Source organism: Mixophyes fleayi, chromosome 8 (genome assembly GCF_038048845.1).
Source record: "Mixophyes fleayi isolate aMixFle1 chromosome 8, aMixFle1.hap1, whole genome shotgun sequence".
Classification (NCBI taxonomy): Eukaryota; Metazoa; Chordata; class Amphibia; order Anura; family Limnodynastidae; genus Mixophyes; species Mixophyes fleayi.
Window position 1 is genome coordinate 128,126,474 of NC_134409.1, and position 20,284 is coordinate 128,146,757.

Here is a 20,284-nt window from a genome sequence, read left to right on the forward strand (position 1 = left end):
CAAAACTATCTATCTATGTATCTCAAAACTATCTATCTATGTATCTCAAAACTATCTATCTATGTATCTCAAAACTATCTATCTATGTATCTCAAAACTATCTATCTACCTATCTCATATCTATCTATCTACATATCTCATATTTATCTCTCTCATATTTATCTCTCTCATATTTATCTATCTCATTTATCTATCCACCTATCTCGTATCTATCTACACACAAATAATAAATGAAATAATAAAACTAAGAGTAATGATTCAGATGTCATTGCTTGGTTATATTAGTGAGAAGAGAGCTGTACAATTGTTTATAAAAATCTGTATTACAGGGCTTTATTAAGGCTTTTCATGGGACAACATGGTGGCACAGTGGTCAGCGTTGCTGTCTCACAGCATAACTGCACAGTATGGTGGTGAAATAAATAAATTATAATAATTACACCAATAACGAGTAAACAATATAGGGCCTCGTATGGAGCGAAATCCAGCTGAAGGGTGGACATTTGCCCCCGGATAAACCAGGCTGGGGTACAGATGGATTTAGGGACAATACTCCCTACTTTTGCAAGTAACTCCCAAATACTGGGCAGCTTCATTTTTACACTGTGATTTAAAGCTGAGCTAGGATTTGCCCCTGTCGCACACCAATCCCCTACGGAGCAATATGGTTTTACCGAGGTGCAAAATTGCACCATCAAAGCAGATTTACTTCTAGCTGGAGACCAGGTCCATAGTATTCACTTTACTGAACGCAGAAATGGAGAGATTTATTTTATACATAATTACAAAATATCTTTACGATTCACAGAACAGAGCTTTGAACTCTTTAGATTATTTTCAGAAATAAGAGACTCTTCAGCACTAAATATACTTGAAATAAGACATTTCTTAGCCCTTTGCAGCACAACGTACGGATCAGTCTGCGAGAGAGCTCAGGCTTCTCTGGTGAACAGTGACCGCATTAAACAGGTTATGTCCTCAGCCCCCCCCCCGCCCCCCTGGGGCTAAGAGGCCAAGTATTTGGGAGTCTCTGTCAGCCAATTAAGGTACTGGCGTTGACACAATCCTTTCGCTAGGCCAGATGTCAGCCCTTCCTCCATGGCGTGGACATAAAGGCATTGTGATCTTGACTTGCTAATGGGAGAAATATTTAAATGTGACATCTTAGCTAGCGGTCACAGAAGCGACCTCCCTGTCATTCTAAGTGAGCTGTACTAGGGTGCAATGGTTAACATAGTACGGCTCTCTCTCCCTGCAAGCCCAGGACGGCTAATGTTTCTTGTAGTAAATGCTCTCCAGATATCTCTGGTTACAAATCAATAGAACTAGCTCTTGTTTTGACCATCGGATCCTACGTGTAAGACGTCGGTCTACGAGGGACAACCGTGAGACACAATCTGACAGAAGTAAAACAAGCCGGAGTGAATAATTTATGGAAACACTGTTTGACAGCTGCCCAAATTGGTAATTTCTCCGGCCTAGCAGGCACCATGTGAGAAGTGACACGCGGATAAACGCCACTGACATTTCCACTTGGTGTCTAAAGTGTGACATTTCCACTTGGTATCTGAAGCGTTTCTGTCTCCGAGCATGGAGGCAGCCATTTTGGGGCCTGAACCAATGTACTTATAAATATTGAATAGTGTTTCGGTGTCAGCCTCCACTGTGTTGGGTACACTTTAAAGTGCTACTATATCCAGTAAAGTCTCAATGTGGAGATTCTAGAGATAGCAGCGGACATAGGGTAGAACACGGTCATTCTATAGAAAGTCAGGAATGGGAAATAGTCACATTCTATGACAGATACAAGTATTACAAGATAATGGCTACCCACTTCCTGCGTGCCCCCAAACTCACTTCCCATACAACCAACGTCCTCCTCCCTAATCACACTTAAGAGACAGAGCGGTCCTGAGCGTAGACGTCTGTCAATTTCAAATGATAGAACATATATTTTTTAAAGACATTTGTTTGGTTTAGAGTTAGGGATTCACCAGGGTGTTAATAATCAGTATTGCCCGTGAAAATACGGGACTGTTGCCAATCTCTGACCAAAATTAAATAGCGGCCACCGTTAACACCCGAATTGTGGTTTTTATCACTTGGACAATATTTTCTTTACCACTTGTGTGAAAAATTTTTACTGACTAAATTAACACTTAAATTGTTAGTGAGTTAGTTGCAAATATATCTATCTATCTATCTAGATACCTATATCTATTTGCTGGCGCTATATAAATAAATGTTGATGATGATGATGAGGATATCTATATCTATCTCTCTCTCTCTATATCTCTCTCTCTCTCTCTATATCTCTCTCTCACTCTCTCTATCTCTCTCTCTCTCTCTATATCTCTCTCTCTATATCTCTCTCTCACTCTCTCTATATCTCTCTCTCACTCTCTCTATATCTCTCTCACTCTCTCTCACTCTCTCTATATCTCTCTCACTCTCTCTATCTCTCTCTCTCACTCTCTCTATATCTCTCTCTCACTCTCTCTATCTCTCTCTCTCACTCTCTCTATCTCTCTCTATATATATCTCACTCTCACTCACTCTCACTCACTCTCTCACTCACTCTCACTCACTCTCACTCTCTCTCTCACTCTCTCTCTCACTCTCTCTCTCACTCTCTCTCTCACTCTCTAACTCTCTCTCTCACTCTCTAACTCTCTCTATCTCTCTATATCCCTCCATTTCTCTCTCCATCTCTCTCTCCATCTCTCTCTCCATCTCTCTCTCCATCTCTCTCTATCTATCTCTCTAATTTCCCATTTATCACTCTTAAATATATGAACAGAGGTTACATATATGGAGTTATAAAATACATTGGCACATGATAACTAGCTCCTATCTCTAAGCGTTGGTTCATTATCCCACAATTCTTTAGTTCCCGGCGATGTAACATAACTCTGATATTGTTTTTCTGTGTACAGACCTCGCATTTTAATTAGCTCAGACACAGATAAAAACATACCTCTAATTCTAATTCGTCTCTATCAATTTCCTGATGCAGCCCTCCGATGAAGTCGTTGGGGTCAAAATATTCGTGAGGTGACGAGTGCCTGGGAACAACAAAGAAGGATTTTAGAAAACGCCTCTTTCTCCGGCTAACAACCAATTATTCTGTTATTCTCATTTGCATATAGTGTTGTTGTCAAAAGGGCAACACCCCCAGCCTATATTATTCCTAATTATAACAGGGTAAGTAGTGAGAGGAAGAGATAATAAGGGGGATTCTTTTGGATAATTTGCATCTAGGAGACAGATATGAGGCTGCTGCTTTTGAAATGTAGATATTTCATTAATACAACAGGAAGGTGCGTGAGCATTAAGTTTCTGCACTGTTTTTGCTAATAGTCTGTCATTTATGATCACAATAGGGGACACAAGACACCAGAATAATACAATGGAACATAAGAACACATATTAGTCAGTGCAGTGTAATATAGTCCACATTCTGGGTCTGATTCAATAAGGAACATAAATGCCCAAACGTGCCGTATTTTGCGTTAAATTGCTCTGTGTATGTCCAGAAACTATAAGCCAGAGAACACAAGTGTACACAATTCATCGCCGAGCACAAAGGGCGCTTATGACAGTCTACGGTTCCATGGGCGGAACGGGGAGGGGACTGGGCGTATGCACGTAGTCAATGTACTCTAAGGGAGGAATTCAATTGGTCGCGTTACTTGAAAAAGTAACGCGGCCTGCGCACTATTACGGTAATAGTGCGCCGAAATACCGTTATTACGGTAGTGTTAACACCGGCTTTTTGCGCACAGCTCCCTAACGGTAATACGTTTAACGCGGCTGTACTGCCCCCCTATGGGCGTGCCAAGCTCGAGTGCACACAGCAGCTTCCGATTCAAGCTTTGAGCATCTCCCAGGTATATGTTTTTCTGTCGTATCACTTGCACCAGCTACAGGTCGGGTGCAAGTGCCGATTACTAGTGATGACGGCTGTGTATTCATGCTATAACATGTGTTTGCAATTAGGAGCAGCTGTAAAAATGCATTTTATGTACAGTAGATAAATGTATTGCATGGAAAAAAATATGTATTTTATTATGCTTTGTCATTAATGACTATTCAGTTATGTCACCTGTTAGTAATATACTTTTTTTTCCTGTGTGTCCTGCTGGCACTGCATATTCCACATATGTATTGGTCGTATCCCGCAGTGTGTTGTCTGTTAGAGCAGAGCGCACCTAGAGCCATATTCATCACCAGATGTTTCTTCAGATCCGCTTCTAGTTGAATACGGTGCATATGCACAAAAAAACCCAAAAAACATGTTTGTTTTGTGTGCCTTAATGAAACAGGCCCTTTGTTACACATTTGTGATGACGTTTAATCGCAGTGAATTGCGTTGTCGGGGCCACGCCCACTTCACAAGAAGATCAGGTGGGATCCCGGAGAATGGCCTACTGCAGTGTTGGCTAACCTGTGACACTCCAGGTGTTGTGAAACTACAAGTCCCAGCATACCCTTCCAGCAATAAGCTGCTATATATTGACAAAGCATGCTGGGACTTGCAGTTTCACAACACCTGGAGTGTCACAGGTTAGCCAACACTGGCCTACTGTATTGACCCCTCCACTCTTGCCACTGCACTGCAGGGTGCGCGCTGTCATAATGCAAATCGTGCCATCATGCCTCCTCGCTTGCCCCTTCGCCCTGGGATCTCCTGGAGCGGTGGTCCAAGTATGACCTGGTGCCATCACTAGTTAATTTTCTAAATGCGAAGCAGCAGTGGGACACAGTGACCCAGAATTACATTTGACAACTCTCTGTCAGCAAATAAATACAAATCCACTCAGAATGTCTGTCAGTCCAGCTGCGGCCTGGCAGGACGGTGATGTTGCCGTTCGTCTCCAGCCCGCTGCGCCGGAATCCCCCTCTCAGCTGGGTACATCGCACTTGTTCTTCGCTGTCACGCCATGCTGGCGCTCATGTCCTCCGTGCCTCTAAATTTGTAATCATCGTGTGAATTTGCATATAGGAAGCTGCAGTATTGGAAGCTGCGATGTTCAGCTCATCAGGAAAGAGAAGCAGCTGAGTTACTGGGCTGGAACACGGTCTGCCGGAGATCATTTCTGTGCTTATCTGGTAGAACAAACATTATGTGGAACGGAGGAATGACACCCCAGACGTTCCTGAATGGATCACGGCGTCCTGATCGGCAAAGATAAAATTCCATATAACAAGATGATGTTCCTAAGAGAAGCAGTGCTACTGTGAGGGGAAATTGATTCTTTAATCCCCGGGTGGATACTGCTGTAACGGAGAAGTTTGGCGAATGTCTGACGGTACAGAAATAAATGTCTGATGACGCACATTATGTCTTCATTATAGAAGCATATTAATTATCTCTCGCCGTTCCCAATATGTCCCCATAGACCTGTAATTTCTGGATGAATCCAAATCATAATAAGAAGGAGTATATGGTTAATTACCGAGTTATAAAATGTTAGTGTGTGTACGGTTTCCATGGGGGGTGGGGGTAGATTACATTGCTGACCTTCATTGTTGGATTAATCAGAAAGACCTGTCGGACACTATTTTTCACAACATGTGTTTAAAGAGCTAATCCTATAATTACCTTATTAATGGTCAAATACTCCATCGCGTAAACCCTGGCTTAAAACTATTAGGTAGAAAAGATAAGAAGGAAGGGGGGGGGGGGGGGTGTTGAGGCGATGACTTGATTTGCGTCATCGCGGTCCACCCCTCCTACTGCGCACTGACGCATTTCGCGTCATCGCCATGGTGACACGGCACATCAAATTGTGTCATTAAGATGCCGCCCACTTCAGAAAAAAATGAAGCAGGATCCAGGGGTACCCTCTGAAATTCTGGAGTCTCCCGAACATTCCAGGAAAGTAGGCGAGTACGATTTAAGTTTAAGTGCTTCCTCCTAAATGACAAACGACTATGGCTTCCCAAAGTCTTATATATTCCTACCAACATTTAGGTTTGGAAATTGGGGTGAATTAGCCCCCCCCCATTCTACCCAACCCATTTTAAGTAAGGCTGAAACTCTGGACTGTCCAGGAAGATTGGGACAGTTAGCAGGTATGCCTTATACAGTTTAGAAGGAATATGTGATAGGACAAAAAGATCTAATCATAAAGCAAACATATTCCAGTTAGCTTGCTGTGCAAACACTGGCTATGTCTTTTGTATGAATGCATCTGCAGTCCATATGGAACATTTCTGCTACCTGAGAGACTGAACTGTCCAGATTGATGAAAGATAGAGACATGCCACCCTTCTAAGTAATATCTGTTTAATCTAAACCATTTAGCAACCCACATACTGGATAGATGTATTAAGTATAAGCACATCAGTAATTACAGGTATATTATTTAGCTTGGTAACATACAGGCTTTGAAATATAATTGTGTGCGAGAGTGTTTAGTAGTTACGTGATCTCTAACATTCTAACCAGTATAACAATAAGAATTAGAGTACACAGTATCAGTACTCTATCAGTATACATAAACATAGCCTCACAATAGCTGCATTCAGTGATTCATATTTCTAGTCTCTGACATAACCACGTATATCAGTAATATAAGGAGGTATCTATACATTGTACAGTGCACACTGATGTATATAATTGTATTTATGGGGCCAATACTTACTCTTCGTTTAAGAGATAGGGATCCAGAGCGGACACTGACGGAGACGGGGAGCTTATTTTGGTTAGAGCCATGATGTGTTCAAACGTGATTTCCGTTTGCGTCCCCGTGTCGATCATCTGCATGTCAGCCGAGGGGCTGTACATCTTTGTGCGGGGGGTCCTCCGTAAAACCTGCACCACGATGGGTTCTTTGGCCGTTTTAAAGGCTTCCACCGCCATGTCGTGCGTGGCTCTGGAGAGATCCTTGCCATTCACCTGTAGGGGAAGAGAAGACACATTCACTGACCTGTCCCTTTATCAGCTGGATGACTTTTACATTATTACCATGGTCAAGTAAAGAATGATCAGTACAACTATGTATGTAGCTGTATCTGCTACTCCAGGGAGCCTGGGTCCATTCAGTAATGTACAGCTCCGTACGCTCACACATGGCCAGTCCATTGTTTAAGACCGGCACTTCCATCTTCGTTGTGCACATTTTAAAGAGAAGGAACCGGGTTTCTTTCTAAACTGAGCAATCTTAAAATGATGGCGTTAAAATTGTATTTGTTAGTAAAAGCTATTGTTTAGGGTTGCACTGAACAGCATCTACCCAAAGCAGGCAGGAGTCTTCACTAGATTAAACTTTTAATACTTTCATCTCATATTATGCAGTACTACTCTAAAGTCATAAGTATATTTTTTGCTTAATTACCCTATCCGAATTTCGGAGTCTCCCAGGAGAGCAGGCAACCATACCACATAGAAAAGTGGGTGGGGTGTGGCCTTGAAACGCGTCACCCTGGCCTCGCACCCTGCTGCACGATGACGCATATTCTGGCATTGCACAGTGGGGACATGATGAGGAGATTGCACAGTCACGTCCTCCCCCAGTACTCCCTGGTGCAAGTTTGATAATAACAGACTCCAAATGTGTTACTAACTCTTTCTTATAATACACTAAGGGGTATATTTACTAAACTGCGGGTTTGAAAAAGTGGAAATGTTGTCTATAGCAACCAATCAGATTCTAGTTATTTATTTAGTACATTCTACAAAATGATTGGTTGCTATAGGCAACATCTCCACTTTTTCAAACCCCCAGTTTAGTAAATATACCCCCAGGAATTATTATTCGTATATCATGTTCGGTGCGACTTTGGAGCAGGCCTGAGCAACCTGTGGCTCACAAAGTGTTGTGAAACTACAAACTCCAGCATGCTCTACCAGCCAATAGGCCCGTGGATCCCAAACTTTATAAGTTCAAGGCACCCTTGGCGTCTCCATCATTTTTTCAATGCACCCCTAAGCCAAAATAATTACCAAGTAGCCCCCTGCCGTGCTTACCTCCAGCCCTGGCCGAGGCATCCCTGTGAGATCGGCGCGGCACCCCAGGGAGCCGCGGCGCACAGTTTGGGAACTACTGCAATAGGCAGAGAGCTGTCAGTCCTTGCTTTGGGGAAGGAATACAAAATAATGAACATTTTATTTTTAACCCACAATCAGCTGCAGAGATCTCCTGCATTACACAGAGCAACGCGGAGCCATTGCAGCTGCGACAGGTTCTATCCATTCCTGAACTAACAGAACAGGTGAAGGCGACTTCCTAACGCACGGAACACTGCAACTAACCAATCAGGACGCTGTTCCTGCGCAGACATTCTATTCCCTTTAGTGTCAGATTCTTCCAAGCTAAACCAGCAATGACAGAAATGTCACTGGCAGTAAAATTTGTCAACACTATCCTACCCATGATGCAAATGGGGAGGGGGCACGCATTTACTTGGATGCCCCTAGGGAGGCCGCCTAATAGACTAATTATATTTCACACGCGCAATCCTTGCAGCCGATCAGCTTGCGTCCTCTTTTCATATATGTGCGGTCTGTAAATGAAATGAGGATTTGTGTTGTGCGCGTTATCTCTGGTCTGCCAGTGATCAGAGGAGGACTCAGACATTGATGCCTCTAGCTACAGGTAATAAACAGCGCTTATCACAAGGCAGTCTGCAATCAATACCGCCAGATATGTTTGTTCTAATCATCCCAGAGCTTGTTAGGCTGTAATGCTATCTTTGACGTAGAACCATCCACAAACACAATTTACTGTACGGATACATAGGACAACCTTGGAGACGAATGCTTCGTGCCTACAGAGTACAGTCCTCCTTTCATGTAGGATAGATAGTAGTATTTGCAATTTTATTGCAGTATGTAGCACCCTACATTGTCTGTCACTAATGGTTTAAATATTTTAGGTGGCTCAGTGGTCAGCACTTCTGCCTTACAGCACTGGGGTCATGAGTTCAATTCCCGACCATGGCCTTATCTATAAGGAGTTTGTATGTTCTCCCCATGTTTGCGTGGGTTTCCTCCCACACTCCAAAAACATACTGATAGGCTAATTGGCTGCTAACAAATTGACCCTCTATGTGTGTGTCTGTGTGTATGTTAGGGAATTTAGACTGTAAGCTCCAATGGGGCAGGGACTGATGTGAGTGAGTTCTCTGTACAGCGCTGCGGAATTAGTGGCGCTATATAAATAAATGATGATGATTGTAGCACTCTCTCTCTCTCATATATATATATATATATATATATATATATATATATATATATATATATATATATATATATATATATACACACACACATACACATAGATTATATATATATATATATATATATATATATCTAATATATAAATGTCTAGTGGCGTGTGTTAGTCTGTCTGTGAAAAAAATAAAACCAAGCTGCAGCGCCACCTGCTGGGCGGAGTTATGCACTGACCTACTAAATTCTTAGTGTGTGTGGGAAAAAAAAATTCAGAAAGGGCTGAAATTTGGTATACTAAGATGTTTTTAATTTGTTAATTTAATTTGTTAATTGTTAAAAGTGTTTATAAAGATTTAAAAAAATATATATATATTTCTTGAAGGAGAAGTGACAGTTGGGAGTGGTTGGTGGTTGCCGGGGGTGACAGTGGGGAGTGGTTGGTGGTTGCCGGGGGTGACAGTGGGGAGTGGTTGGTGGTTGAGGCCTGGGCTATGGCCCAAATGCATGACAAGAACCTTTTTAACACCTTAAGTAGCTTGATTTGAGTATCATGCACGGGTTAACTTTATATATATATATACTTATGCACATTATAATTACCAACTGTTGCATTTCTCCAACATGATTTACAATATCTATATCTAAAGCAGCAAAAATGATCAATACATGGAAGCAATAATGAGGATGGCTCATTTTCTTAGTGGTGACGTCAAAGTTTAATATAGAGGTAATATCTATGTAGTTAATATAGAGTTTGATGTATTATTATTTTCGTACATTTGAAAGGTGCCACAGTGCTCCGCAGCGCCGTACAGTAGGGAAAATAGGACATACATAAAACAGGGACGTACAAGGCAGACAAAATAAATGCAGACATGAAAACAAATGGCCCTGGAGGGCCCTGCTCATTAGAGAGCTCACATTCTGGGCCTTGTGTTTGCGTGGGTTTCCTCCGGGTGCTCCGGTTTCCTCCCACACTCCATACTGGTAGGTTAATTGGCAGCTATTAAATTGCCCTTAATCTCTCTCGGTCTGTTAGTGTGTATGTTAGGGGATTTAGACTGTAAGCTCCAATAGGACAGGGACTGATGTGAGTTCTCTGTACAGCGCTGCGGAATAAGTGGCACTATATAAGTAGATGCTGATGATGATGATCTCTATAGATTGTAAGCTTGCGAGCAGGGTTCTCTTACCTCTCTGTCTGTATGTATTACCCAGTATTGTCTTATCAATGTTGTTCCCAATTGTAAAGGGCTACGGAATTTGCTAGCGCTATATAAATAAATGATGATGATGAAGGTACGTGTTTTTGGACAGTTATGAAGGCACATTCGTGTGAATCATCAGGGATAGGATAAGCTCTACAAAAGAGATAGGTTTTCCAAGAGCGTCTAAAGAACTGAATTCAGAGGGAACGCCTGATCCGGTGTGGTAGGGAATTCCATAAGTGGGGTGCAGCACGGGAGAAGTCTTGTCGGAGGGAGTGAGAGGAGGTTATGGTATTTGATGTATACAGGGCCGGAATAAGGGAACGGAAGCCCCTGGGCTAAGGGGACCTCCATTCACCCGTGAGGACCTCCCCCGTGAGGACCCCCCCCGTGATCCAAGCTGCCTGCGCCTCCCACCCCCCCCCGTGATCCGAGCTGCCCACGCCCCCCCCCCCCCCCCCAGCCCCCGGCAGTTACCTCCTTCTCCGGCGCGCTGTACGCTGTTTACTGAGAGACTACAGCACGCCGGGGAAGGACAGCAGTGAAAGTGCTCAGCAGCAGCCCCGACCGATCAATACTGCTGCTGAGCACTTTTAAGGGCCCCCTGGATGCCATAGGCCCCTGGGCTGTAGCCCAGTTAGCCCTATGGTTAATCCGGCCCTGGATGTATATGGTAATTTTGGAACTTAAGGATATTAGAAATCTGAGAAACGTTTAATATTCTTAAAATTAGTCATAGAGTACAAATTGCTCTAATTTAATATTATTGTTTCTATTATCTACTCAATTGGTTATCTCCAGATCTGTCAACTGATTTGCAGAGTGAAATGAACTGAGGGATGATTAAGTAGTTTGAAAGGATTAAAGGTACTTGGTGCTACTTTTGTCATTTGCAGGTTATTTACCATAATTATTTTTTTTATTGTGCACTGAATAATGGTGATTGGTACAATCATTCCACAATGTACCTGTTCACTGTATAAGATACAGAACACCAAAGTCACACTTATTAACAGTTGTTATTCCAAATATGATTTCTTATAATACCACGTTACCAGTGCTGAATAAATGAGCAATTATTAATTACTTAATGATTATATTTTTCTTTTTTTACACCAATTCTCCCCAGTTATAGCTTTTGATATCACAATATAATGTACAGTACCTTAAAGTAGTATGGCATGCTGCGGGCTAATTAAACTTTAGCTCTGACATATAATTTACAAGACATTATAATACCATAAGCAATATTTAATAACAGAAAAATCGGCAACATTCTACAGCAACAATTTACCGAAACATGATGACAGGGGCAGCAGGCCAGTTTTGGGCTTTCAGTTACACTAATGAAACTAATTACCCTACCACAAGAGGGAGCCGCAGCCACTAGAGGCTGCAGCTAGGAAAATGCTAATATGTCTTTTGTCATCCTCTGCAGCTCACCACATATAAATAATCTTTCATACACTACTTGTATTGTTATTTCAGAAAAAGAAATGTCATTGACTAGATTCAGAGTTCTCTCTGCTGCCGCGTGACCTCTGCTCTGGCTGTTTTTCTGTAATGAGTTACTTTATTCTTGTGGATTTTAATAACTTGCTCAGTGATCTGGAAGTCACAGAGCTCCGAAACTATAACCTGAGGAAAATCGCTTCTCCGGGCAGAATTCTTCCCTTGTAGTTTGCATGCTTGGTAGCTTGTGATGAAACCGCCAAAATGTCGGTGGGTGACCAAGAGCCCCCACCGATGGGACAGGAGAAATCCCAACAGTCACAAACAGCAAAACCCGATTGTAAAGAGAACAGCCAAGAAATGGACAGGAATGCACAACATCATCATCATCATCATCATCACCATTTATTTATATAGCGCCACTAATTCCACAGCGCTGTACAGAGAACTCACTCACATCAGTCCCTGCCCCATTGGGGCTTACAGTCTAAATTCCCTAACATACACACAGACAGAGAGAGACTAGGGTTAATTTTGTCAGCAGCCAATTAACCTACTAGTATGTTTTTGGAGTGTGGGAGGAAACCGGAGCACCCGGAGGAAACCCACGCAAACACGGGGAGAACATACAAACTCCACACAGATAAGGTCATGGTCGGGAATCGAACTCATGACCCCAGTGCTGTGAGGCAGAAGTGCTAACCACTGAGCCACCATGCTGCCCATCTAGTGATCCCATAAACTGCGCACTTGTCATCTGCACAGAGTGGAGATGACCTTTTCTGAGGCTGATGAAATTACGGTGGTCATCTCTCACTAAGTGGAAAACCAACACCCATGAAATATCCCTTCACCAGGAACCAGCGACTTCACTGAGGTTCTTCATGACCAAAAATGTCTGCCTCTGCTGTAGTCAACAGTTACAGTTTAAAGGGGATTTTGTCATACCCTCATCCCACTAATAAGATCTACAAAAGCAAATACAAAACAATATATATCTATCAAATATATATTATGACTGAGCATCATACTTACCTACCGTCCCGGAAATGTCCGGGAGAGTAGGTAAGTACCCTCATGTTTCGGTTAGTTCTTCTGGGAGCCCAGTAGATCAGGCCATTCTAAAAAAAAAAAAAAAAACTGCCCACATCCAACTGAAAGGGGTGATATGAGACTGTATCAATGGAATCATTTCAGGACCACGGTGAGCTTGCGTTACTGCACTGTAGGGTCCAAAATAATCCAATTCGCAGTCCTACGCGAATAGGACTGTAGGATCAAATAAAAAAAAATATGGCAGGGTCAAGTGAGCAACTATCGGCTGATTTCAGTTTACAGACAAATGCAAAAACAAAATATTTCGTCCTCCTCTAGAACACATCTAAATATTATTGGAGGGATTTTAGTTCCACTTTAAGCGCTCACATAAAATCTGCTGCTACTATGAGCAGCGCATGCAAAGGTTAATGTGACAAATGAATACAGCCCCTGGGCTCACCCCATTAATGGGGCCTCTAAGTCTCCTGTGGGACCAAGTGTTGCCATTGCATCAGCGAGATTCATAACAAAAACAAATGACACGCAAGCCCAAAGCAATTTTAAAGACTAATGTATGTGAACCAATATCCCCGGCTTGTTTACTTGGTCCACACGCGGGGCGTTGATGCATGGTACACGGCCTACGATGGCCGGCTGCTGGAGCTAATGGGGGGATCAAAGTGCATCGCGCTGTAACGCTATATCCGCCACTGGCAGATATTACTGAGAAGCGCTTGTGTTGTTTCAGACAGAGAACAGCTATTACAAGAATAAAAGGATGGATGGCGATGTCGCATGGATACTCCTTGGGCTGTGCGCTTCTCAGCCTTGTCATATAATCACCAGCGCTGTTTTTTATAGTGCACTGATAACAGATAGACAAATAAGATTATGTTAAAATTAAACATTATGTTGAAAACTTTTCCCTGTAGATAAAAGCATTTTCTTATACAAATCAAATAAGTTTAATATTATAATGATCTACTCTTACTATATAAGGGGCATTAAGCCCTTTGGGAGAGATTTAGCAAACCTTCTAAACAGGAAATGTGGAACCAATCAGATTCTAGCTATCATGTTCTTGAATAGAATTCTAGACACCTTCCCCTTCTCCCACTCATAAAGCAAAACAATGTATAACTAAACAAAATAGTGTACCAAAATATAATTAAGTTAAATGACATAAAAAATACTATATTTGCTCATTTCACTTTTAAAAAACGAATTATGTGCATATCACCGAACTGTCCCGATTTTGGCAGTATGTCCCCATTCGCATGCCACAAAAAGGGCTTAAAAAAAGTGAGTGGAGGTTTATCCAAATTTGACTATTTGTGGGTGGAGTTTGTGCACAGCGGGGGCGAAGACAATTTAGTCCCGATTTCATGATTTTATGTTGGGCGGTATGCCTTTATTAATTAAGATCAATGTACCCCCTACAGTGAAATATAAGGATATTAGACACCATATCGAAGTTCCCTGCTTTCTATGAAGTCTGTGACAAAAGGAGGATTTCTTTGACAATACGAACGCCACAAACCGGGTATTTTAGAACACGTTGATGTTACCAGCGGCAACTGGGTCCAAAGATAGTCCTCTCCGCTGCGTATCGTAACAACAGCACGGAAGTCAGAGAGGAGTTATAATACCCTTATAATCTACAGTAAGTGGGACGGTATTCAAAACAGTTCCTAATGAACACTTAAGGGGGTGGTTTTAAAATTATCATCTGTATATCCTACGTACAGTTGTTCATTATGATGCGATATATCTGGGTCTCTCTGTGCAATGTGTAGGTTTATTCTATATTTTACACAAAGCTCTGCTTCTTAGGGTCTACCAACAGGGATGACATAAGGTTTTGGAACTAAAGACAAAGTTGCAGCTACAGCTGTGGGTGATTTCGTCTATGAATGGGAAACATTGGTATGCATTAAACGCTCATTCCTTGCTTTTTATTCTCGCATGTAAAGGAGGGAAAGTCTGTACTCAAAGGGATGAGTATATTGCGACACAGTCCGCAGCAAATCCCTGGGAAGTGTGTGGTACATCAGCGTTCTATTCACAGTCCAATGTGGACCCTTGTTTTCTATCCAAACCTCTCTTTCTGGTCTAATAAACATCTTTGAGCTTCTGAGAATACTAAATTTAAAGACAGAGCAGAACCATAAAGAATTTGCAGCACACCAGAAATGTTGCTATTTTCCTTGCGTCCTTTGCCCCTGAATTTCAAAAGAGCATTTCATGGCGCAGGTTAATTCTGTTTGGTATCCCAGTTAATCCCTCTTTTCTTTTTCCAGTCTTTCTTTCTGTTTACAGCAAACTAAACCATATTGTGCTCTAAAAAGATTCCTTCCTTCGCTGACGCCATTCACTGAGATGTGTTAAATAGCACAAACTCTCCTACCTCAGAAGACAAATTACGTGGGAATGCAAAATCAGCTCTGTAGGGACTGGGTGAATCCAATCCTTTTTGTCCAGAGTTTATAAAGAAGAAACCACTTTTGTACCGTTTAACAAATCCTTTTGAAAGCGTAGCATTGAATATGTTCACCATGTAAAATTACCGAAAACTATGTACAATAGAAGGAATAAGGCTGGGCATTTAAACACCTTTTTAAAATATACCTCTCAAACTGCAAGCGCTTGAAAGAGCTTAAATTCAGGTGCAGTTCTATTGCATTTCCTGCAGGTGGCACTATATCCTGAGAAAGGGGAAATGTTTAGACAGTGGACAACACCTGTATAGAAAGTAGCAACATTTGGCGCTACGTGCAGGTAAATGATCTGCAATCTCATAATATGTTCGCTATTTTCTCAATAAGTTTTCAGTGATATACATCATGGTACAAAATTCTTCTATTATAAGTGCTACATAATATAAAATTCCTAATATGCATCCTCAAATCCAAATCACTGTTCTTTCTTATATGGGATTGTTGTCATCTGATATACTCTCCCAGAACCCTAAATGGTTTTAAATGGATTCTCCACTTTCAGATAAGTCAGATTTATTGGCTTGTATGTGCATTCCTGAAACTTTCTCTAAATAAAGGCCTTCGTCTTCCTGGATTGGGACTGTCCCACCTAAATTGTGACATTTGGGAGGTAAGCCTAACAAGACAGGTCTGATGATCGGGGGCATTCCAGAGGGCTCTAATAACTTAAATGTTCATTGTTTGAAGACCATGGTCCCACTGGACATGTGTGGTCACACATTCAATTTGGCCACACATGAGGTTGGGTAATTCTAACATAATCCGATCGTCAGTATAGCTTCTGGCTCCATGCCTGATAATTATCCTCTCCATCTCGGTTACTATTGGGGATTGAAGTTATTATTAGCCCACGCACACTGTATTATTGATCCAAGTGCCCACTGATATCGATATTACACAATGTGCGGGCAAATTTAAACTTTCTTTAGCAAAAACCATTGATGAAGCTTTCAAAAACTAAATTCTGATCTCCGCTGCCTTTAGTCCATCAGCTTTCGCCGTATCCTTTACGGTGTGGTGTAGATCGGTCTCTGTGTTTGTAGCAGTGAGCAAGAACCAGCCTCTGAAGTGGGAATAAAGATATATACACATGGCGTGACGGTGAGAAACACACACATAATCCCCGGGCATGATAGAGGCTTTTGTTCCCTACGTGCAATTCCTAAGTAGCAGCGAGAAATAAATACTGGACGTCCCTTTGTAATTAATTAGTCTAGGCAAGACTTTTATATGTTGTGCACATTTTGCCTTCGTTATGTGACCCAGGCTGAGCTGTTTTCCCTCCCCGCCACCTGCTTCCCAGCCACGAGCAGATGTATATATGGGGGGAGATTACGTCATTCAGCGTATAGCGGACAGCACTCCGAGCAAAGAGAAAAGTCTTCATAATCTTGTTAGAAGCCAAGTATAGAACCTATGGAGTGTAGAGCAAGGACACAGCAGCAGATCTACAGATAAAGCACAATCATATATATGTACTATTGCCTCTCACAGTGGTAGCTATACAGATTGTATATCAGCCTGTATCTGTGTGTTATATTATTTCTACCACTCATCGTCCAATCCGATTGCTTACAGCTCATTCTGGTTTGATTGTGATAGTTATTGGGTGATTCCAGTCAATGCTCTGGAAGTTATTAGTGAGGCAGCTAAAGTATATTTCAATATTTTCAGCTTTATGAGATCGGTGCTGGAACAGCCCATACTTGTCTACTCTTCCGAATTGCTCCGGGAGACTTTTTGGATAGGCCGCCCGCCCCGGTCCCGGCTTCTCTCTGTTGTGAAGTGGGTGGGGCCTAGAGACGCAAGTCGCCATGCATCCTCTCTGCGAGCATGCGATTAGTGTCATCGTGCAGAGGTGGGCATCGTCGTCATTGCCCCGCCCCCAGCTGCGCAGTGACTCCATATGCGTCAGTGATCGATGAGGCCATGATGATGAGAATCGCATCATCAGACCCCTCAGCACTTGTTCATTGGATCTCCCAAAGAGTGGTTAATTATGGAGCAGCCATCATCATCATCATCATTTATTTATATAGCGCCAGCAGATTCCGTAGAACATTATCTCAAAAGATAATGTTGGTACTATAATAAATATTTTGTGAGCAAATAAAATTATATTATAATAAGAATGTTCTACTATAAGAAGACCCACATTCCATTAGGATGATTTTCCATCTCTCTTCAAATGGTCACAGAGTTCTATATCCCAATCTTCCTAAGATATCATCTATAGCCCAGAAATATGTATAGTAAGTACATACCTTCCAGCATTTAAAAGTGCAAAAATCAAGACAAAATAAGCCCCTCCCTGATCTGTTTAATCCCCACCTACATTAGGTCGATGCCAGATAAGCCCCACCCCTTTCAGGGTACAATAATTGGTACAGTCATAACAAAATCAGGTTTGGGAGATATGGAGATCTGTTCTACCAGTAATGATGATGCCAGGAGGTGTACGCAAGAAAAAATATATGGTAAAATGGCAAAATATGGTATGGTGACTTCAGCAGAAAGCTGGACCTGAGTCTCAGTATCAGTCATTTAATGACAGCTAAAACTGTTAGTGCACTGAGCAGAAAGCTATAACATATTATCAAACTATTTTGAGTTCTAGTCCCAATAAAAAAAAATGTAAGTAGCGGAAAGTGTTTTGTACGTGCTGCCGCAACTAATATTCTCAAGAGCCGCCGTCGTTTTGTCTCAAGCTGGCTGTTTGATTGTTCGCTTGCTCGTAAGTGAATATTCCTCTATTCATACGGATTTATGTGTAATAAAAGGATCTTCCGAGTGAGGATTCACACAGAGGCCCTGCATTATTCATACGCAAGTCAAGAGGAACATTTCAATTGCCAACTGCTGATGAATGTCTAATTAAGCAGAGAAAGCTTCTGAGCGCCGCGGCCCGGCCGCCACCATCATTAGAGAGCAGTTTCCTGGAGATCTCGAATCTTACAGCCTGTCAAACTGAGGATTTCTGGATGTGCTTTTTTATTTTTTCCCCCCTCCATGGTGGACTAATTTGTGACAGAAATTCTGGCCTTAAATACAATCTGTGGAGTTAGAAGTTTAAGAAAAGACATTAAGGGGGGAATTCAATTGGCGTCGATGTGGCGCGTAGACATCGCGCTTCACACATTGACGGCAATTATGGTAGCAATCATTTTTCCTCGCGCCCCGTAGAGGTGCGAGGAAAAATGAGCAAAGATTTCTGTCAAGATTTCAGCCGCAAAGTGTCTGTGGAAAGTCCGTGAGCCACTTCACGGCTAATTGAATTGCCCCCTAATACTCTCATGTGAGTGTGGTAACAAGCGCACATGTCATCTACACACAGTGGAGGCAGCCATTTTGAAATCGCTGACACTCGTTCCATCGTGAATTGACATACTCTTCTCCATCAGACAACAAGATGGCTGCCGACACTGTGTGATGTCACTGGTTCCTCGTCAATCGATAGGTTGCAGTTTCATGAACGTGTTTAGGCGACAGATTCACTTTAATAAAAACATGTTAATCGGTTGTCCCTAACCTGAAACTTTACTAAGTATAGGTAAGAGGTATCATTGATGTATCTGAAACGTGACAAGTGGCTGATGTTCACAGACATACGTCTGAAATCTGATATTTAGCTGCATAGAAGCTGCCATGAAACTGTGCTATGCTATACATGTTATAAGACACTGCTTTTTATTTTATTTTTTTCAATGCAGATCACGGGGCTAGTCAGCGACTTGAACCGTGTGACAGGCTCAGACAGAAATATGGCACTGTGCATGGAGCAAATTCAAGATTATTTTCTGAGTAAATGGAATTGTTCTGACATTCACAAAGGTAATACAGCACGCTTCCCCCTATATTAATACACATTTTCATACAATCAGATTGGGCGAGTTGGGACATTTCAATCTTAATGTAAGCGATTTACTGTAGTTGTACATTTCTTTGTTGCAGTGTCGATGTTTGTCAAGGAAAACAAGATAATCTTTGTGCGTAGAAGGAAATCTTATTTTTTTTTCTGTTTAGATTCAAACCAATTCGCTTCTGATTGGATCATATCAAAAGTGTAGTGTACAATGTGTGCGGAAATTGCAAGGCGATTCCTTTAGTCTCCAAATAAAAATTGTCATTAGCCTATGAGACATTGTAACACAAGTGTGTGGGTTGGTTTAGAGAGATGACATATGTGTATACTAATTACAGCCAAATGTTTTGTTAATCCACATTGCGTTGTTTGCAAAACCACAGACGTTCGGTTCAACAGAAAATAAAATGTGAAATTGTGCTTGCAAAGGTGCAAATACTTGTTCATAAATTGCTTGCTGAACAAATCGGGAGCTATTATCCTGTAATCAAATTTGTCAGTGTTATGTAACTCAAAACCAGAAGCGGCAGCTTGCACAGTAACACCTGTATGTGTCAGTGTTGTAAATCCCCTATCAATCATATTCATTCAACCCAGAACACTGCCAGATGGCAGATGCTTGTTAACCTATAGAATCATCAGCAACCTAACTTTCTGTGAGATGAACGCAGCATTATTCTGTTGTTCTGACAGTCTCACATAAATATATTCTACACTAAAACAGCAACGCTCACATTTGTGTAGTGCTCTCCTGAATTTCTCCATGTGTTATGTCTTCAAGCTTCTGCAATTAGCTCAAGGCCCAGAGTCGGAGATTTATGTTGGCCACGCGTTCGGCGATATGGGCAAATTGACCAGAGATTGCCACAAGTGTGATGACTCAGAACGACAAGATGGAAATCCATCCCTGTAATTATGGTCAATACCTGACCGATAGGGACCTATGTGTGCTGATCTCACAACCACACTAACAGATCCCACGACGATCCGGTCACTTGTCCACAACTGGATTAGTCAACACTCGCCAACCAAAGTATAAACATGT

At 41.9% G+C, this 20,284-nt stretch overlaps 1 protein-coding gene across 4 annotated transcripts in view; it reads right to left on the reverse strand.

The window, feature by feature from the left end:
* PDZRN3 (PDZ domain containing ring finger 3) overlaps positions 1–20,284 on the reverse strand; it is a 192,705-nt gene that overhangs the window by 9,245 nt on the left and 163,176 nt on the right. For 3 of the 4 annotated variants that reach the window (XM_075183470.1, XM_075183469.1, XM_075183471.1), the window contains 2 exons: positions 6,651–6,904; positions 2,978–3,065 (listed from right to left, as the gene is read on the reverse strand). In XM_075183470.1, the coding sequence (XP_075039571.1) occupies positions 2,978–3,065; positions 6,651–6,904 (342 nt within the window). Of the gene's footprint in view, positions 1–2,977; positions 3,066–4,105; positions 4,276–6,650; positions 6,905–20,284 lie in introns of those variants that run through there. The other variant, XM_075183472.1, reaches the window with a different exon arrangement.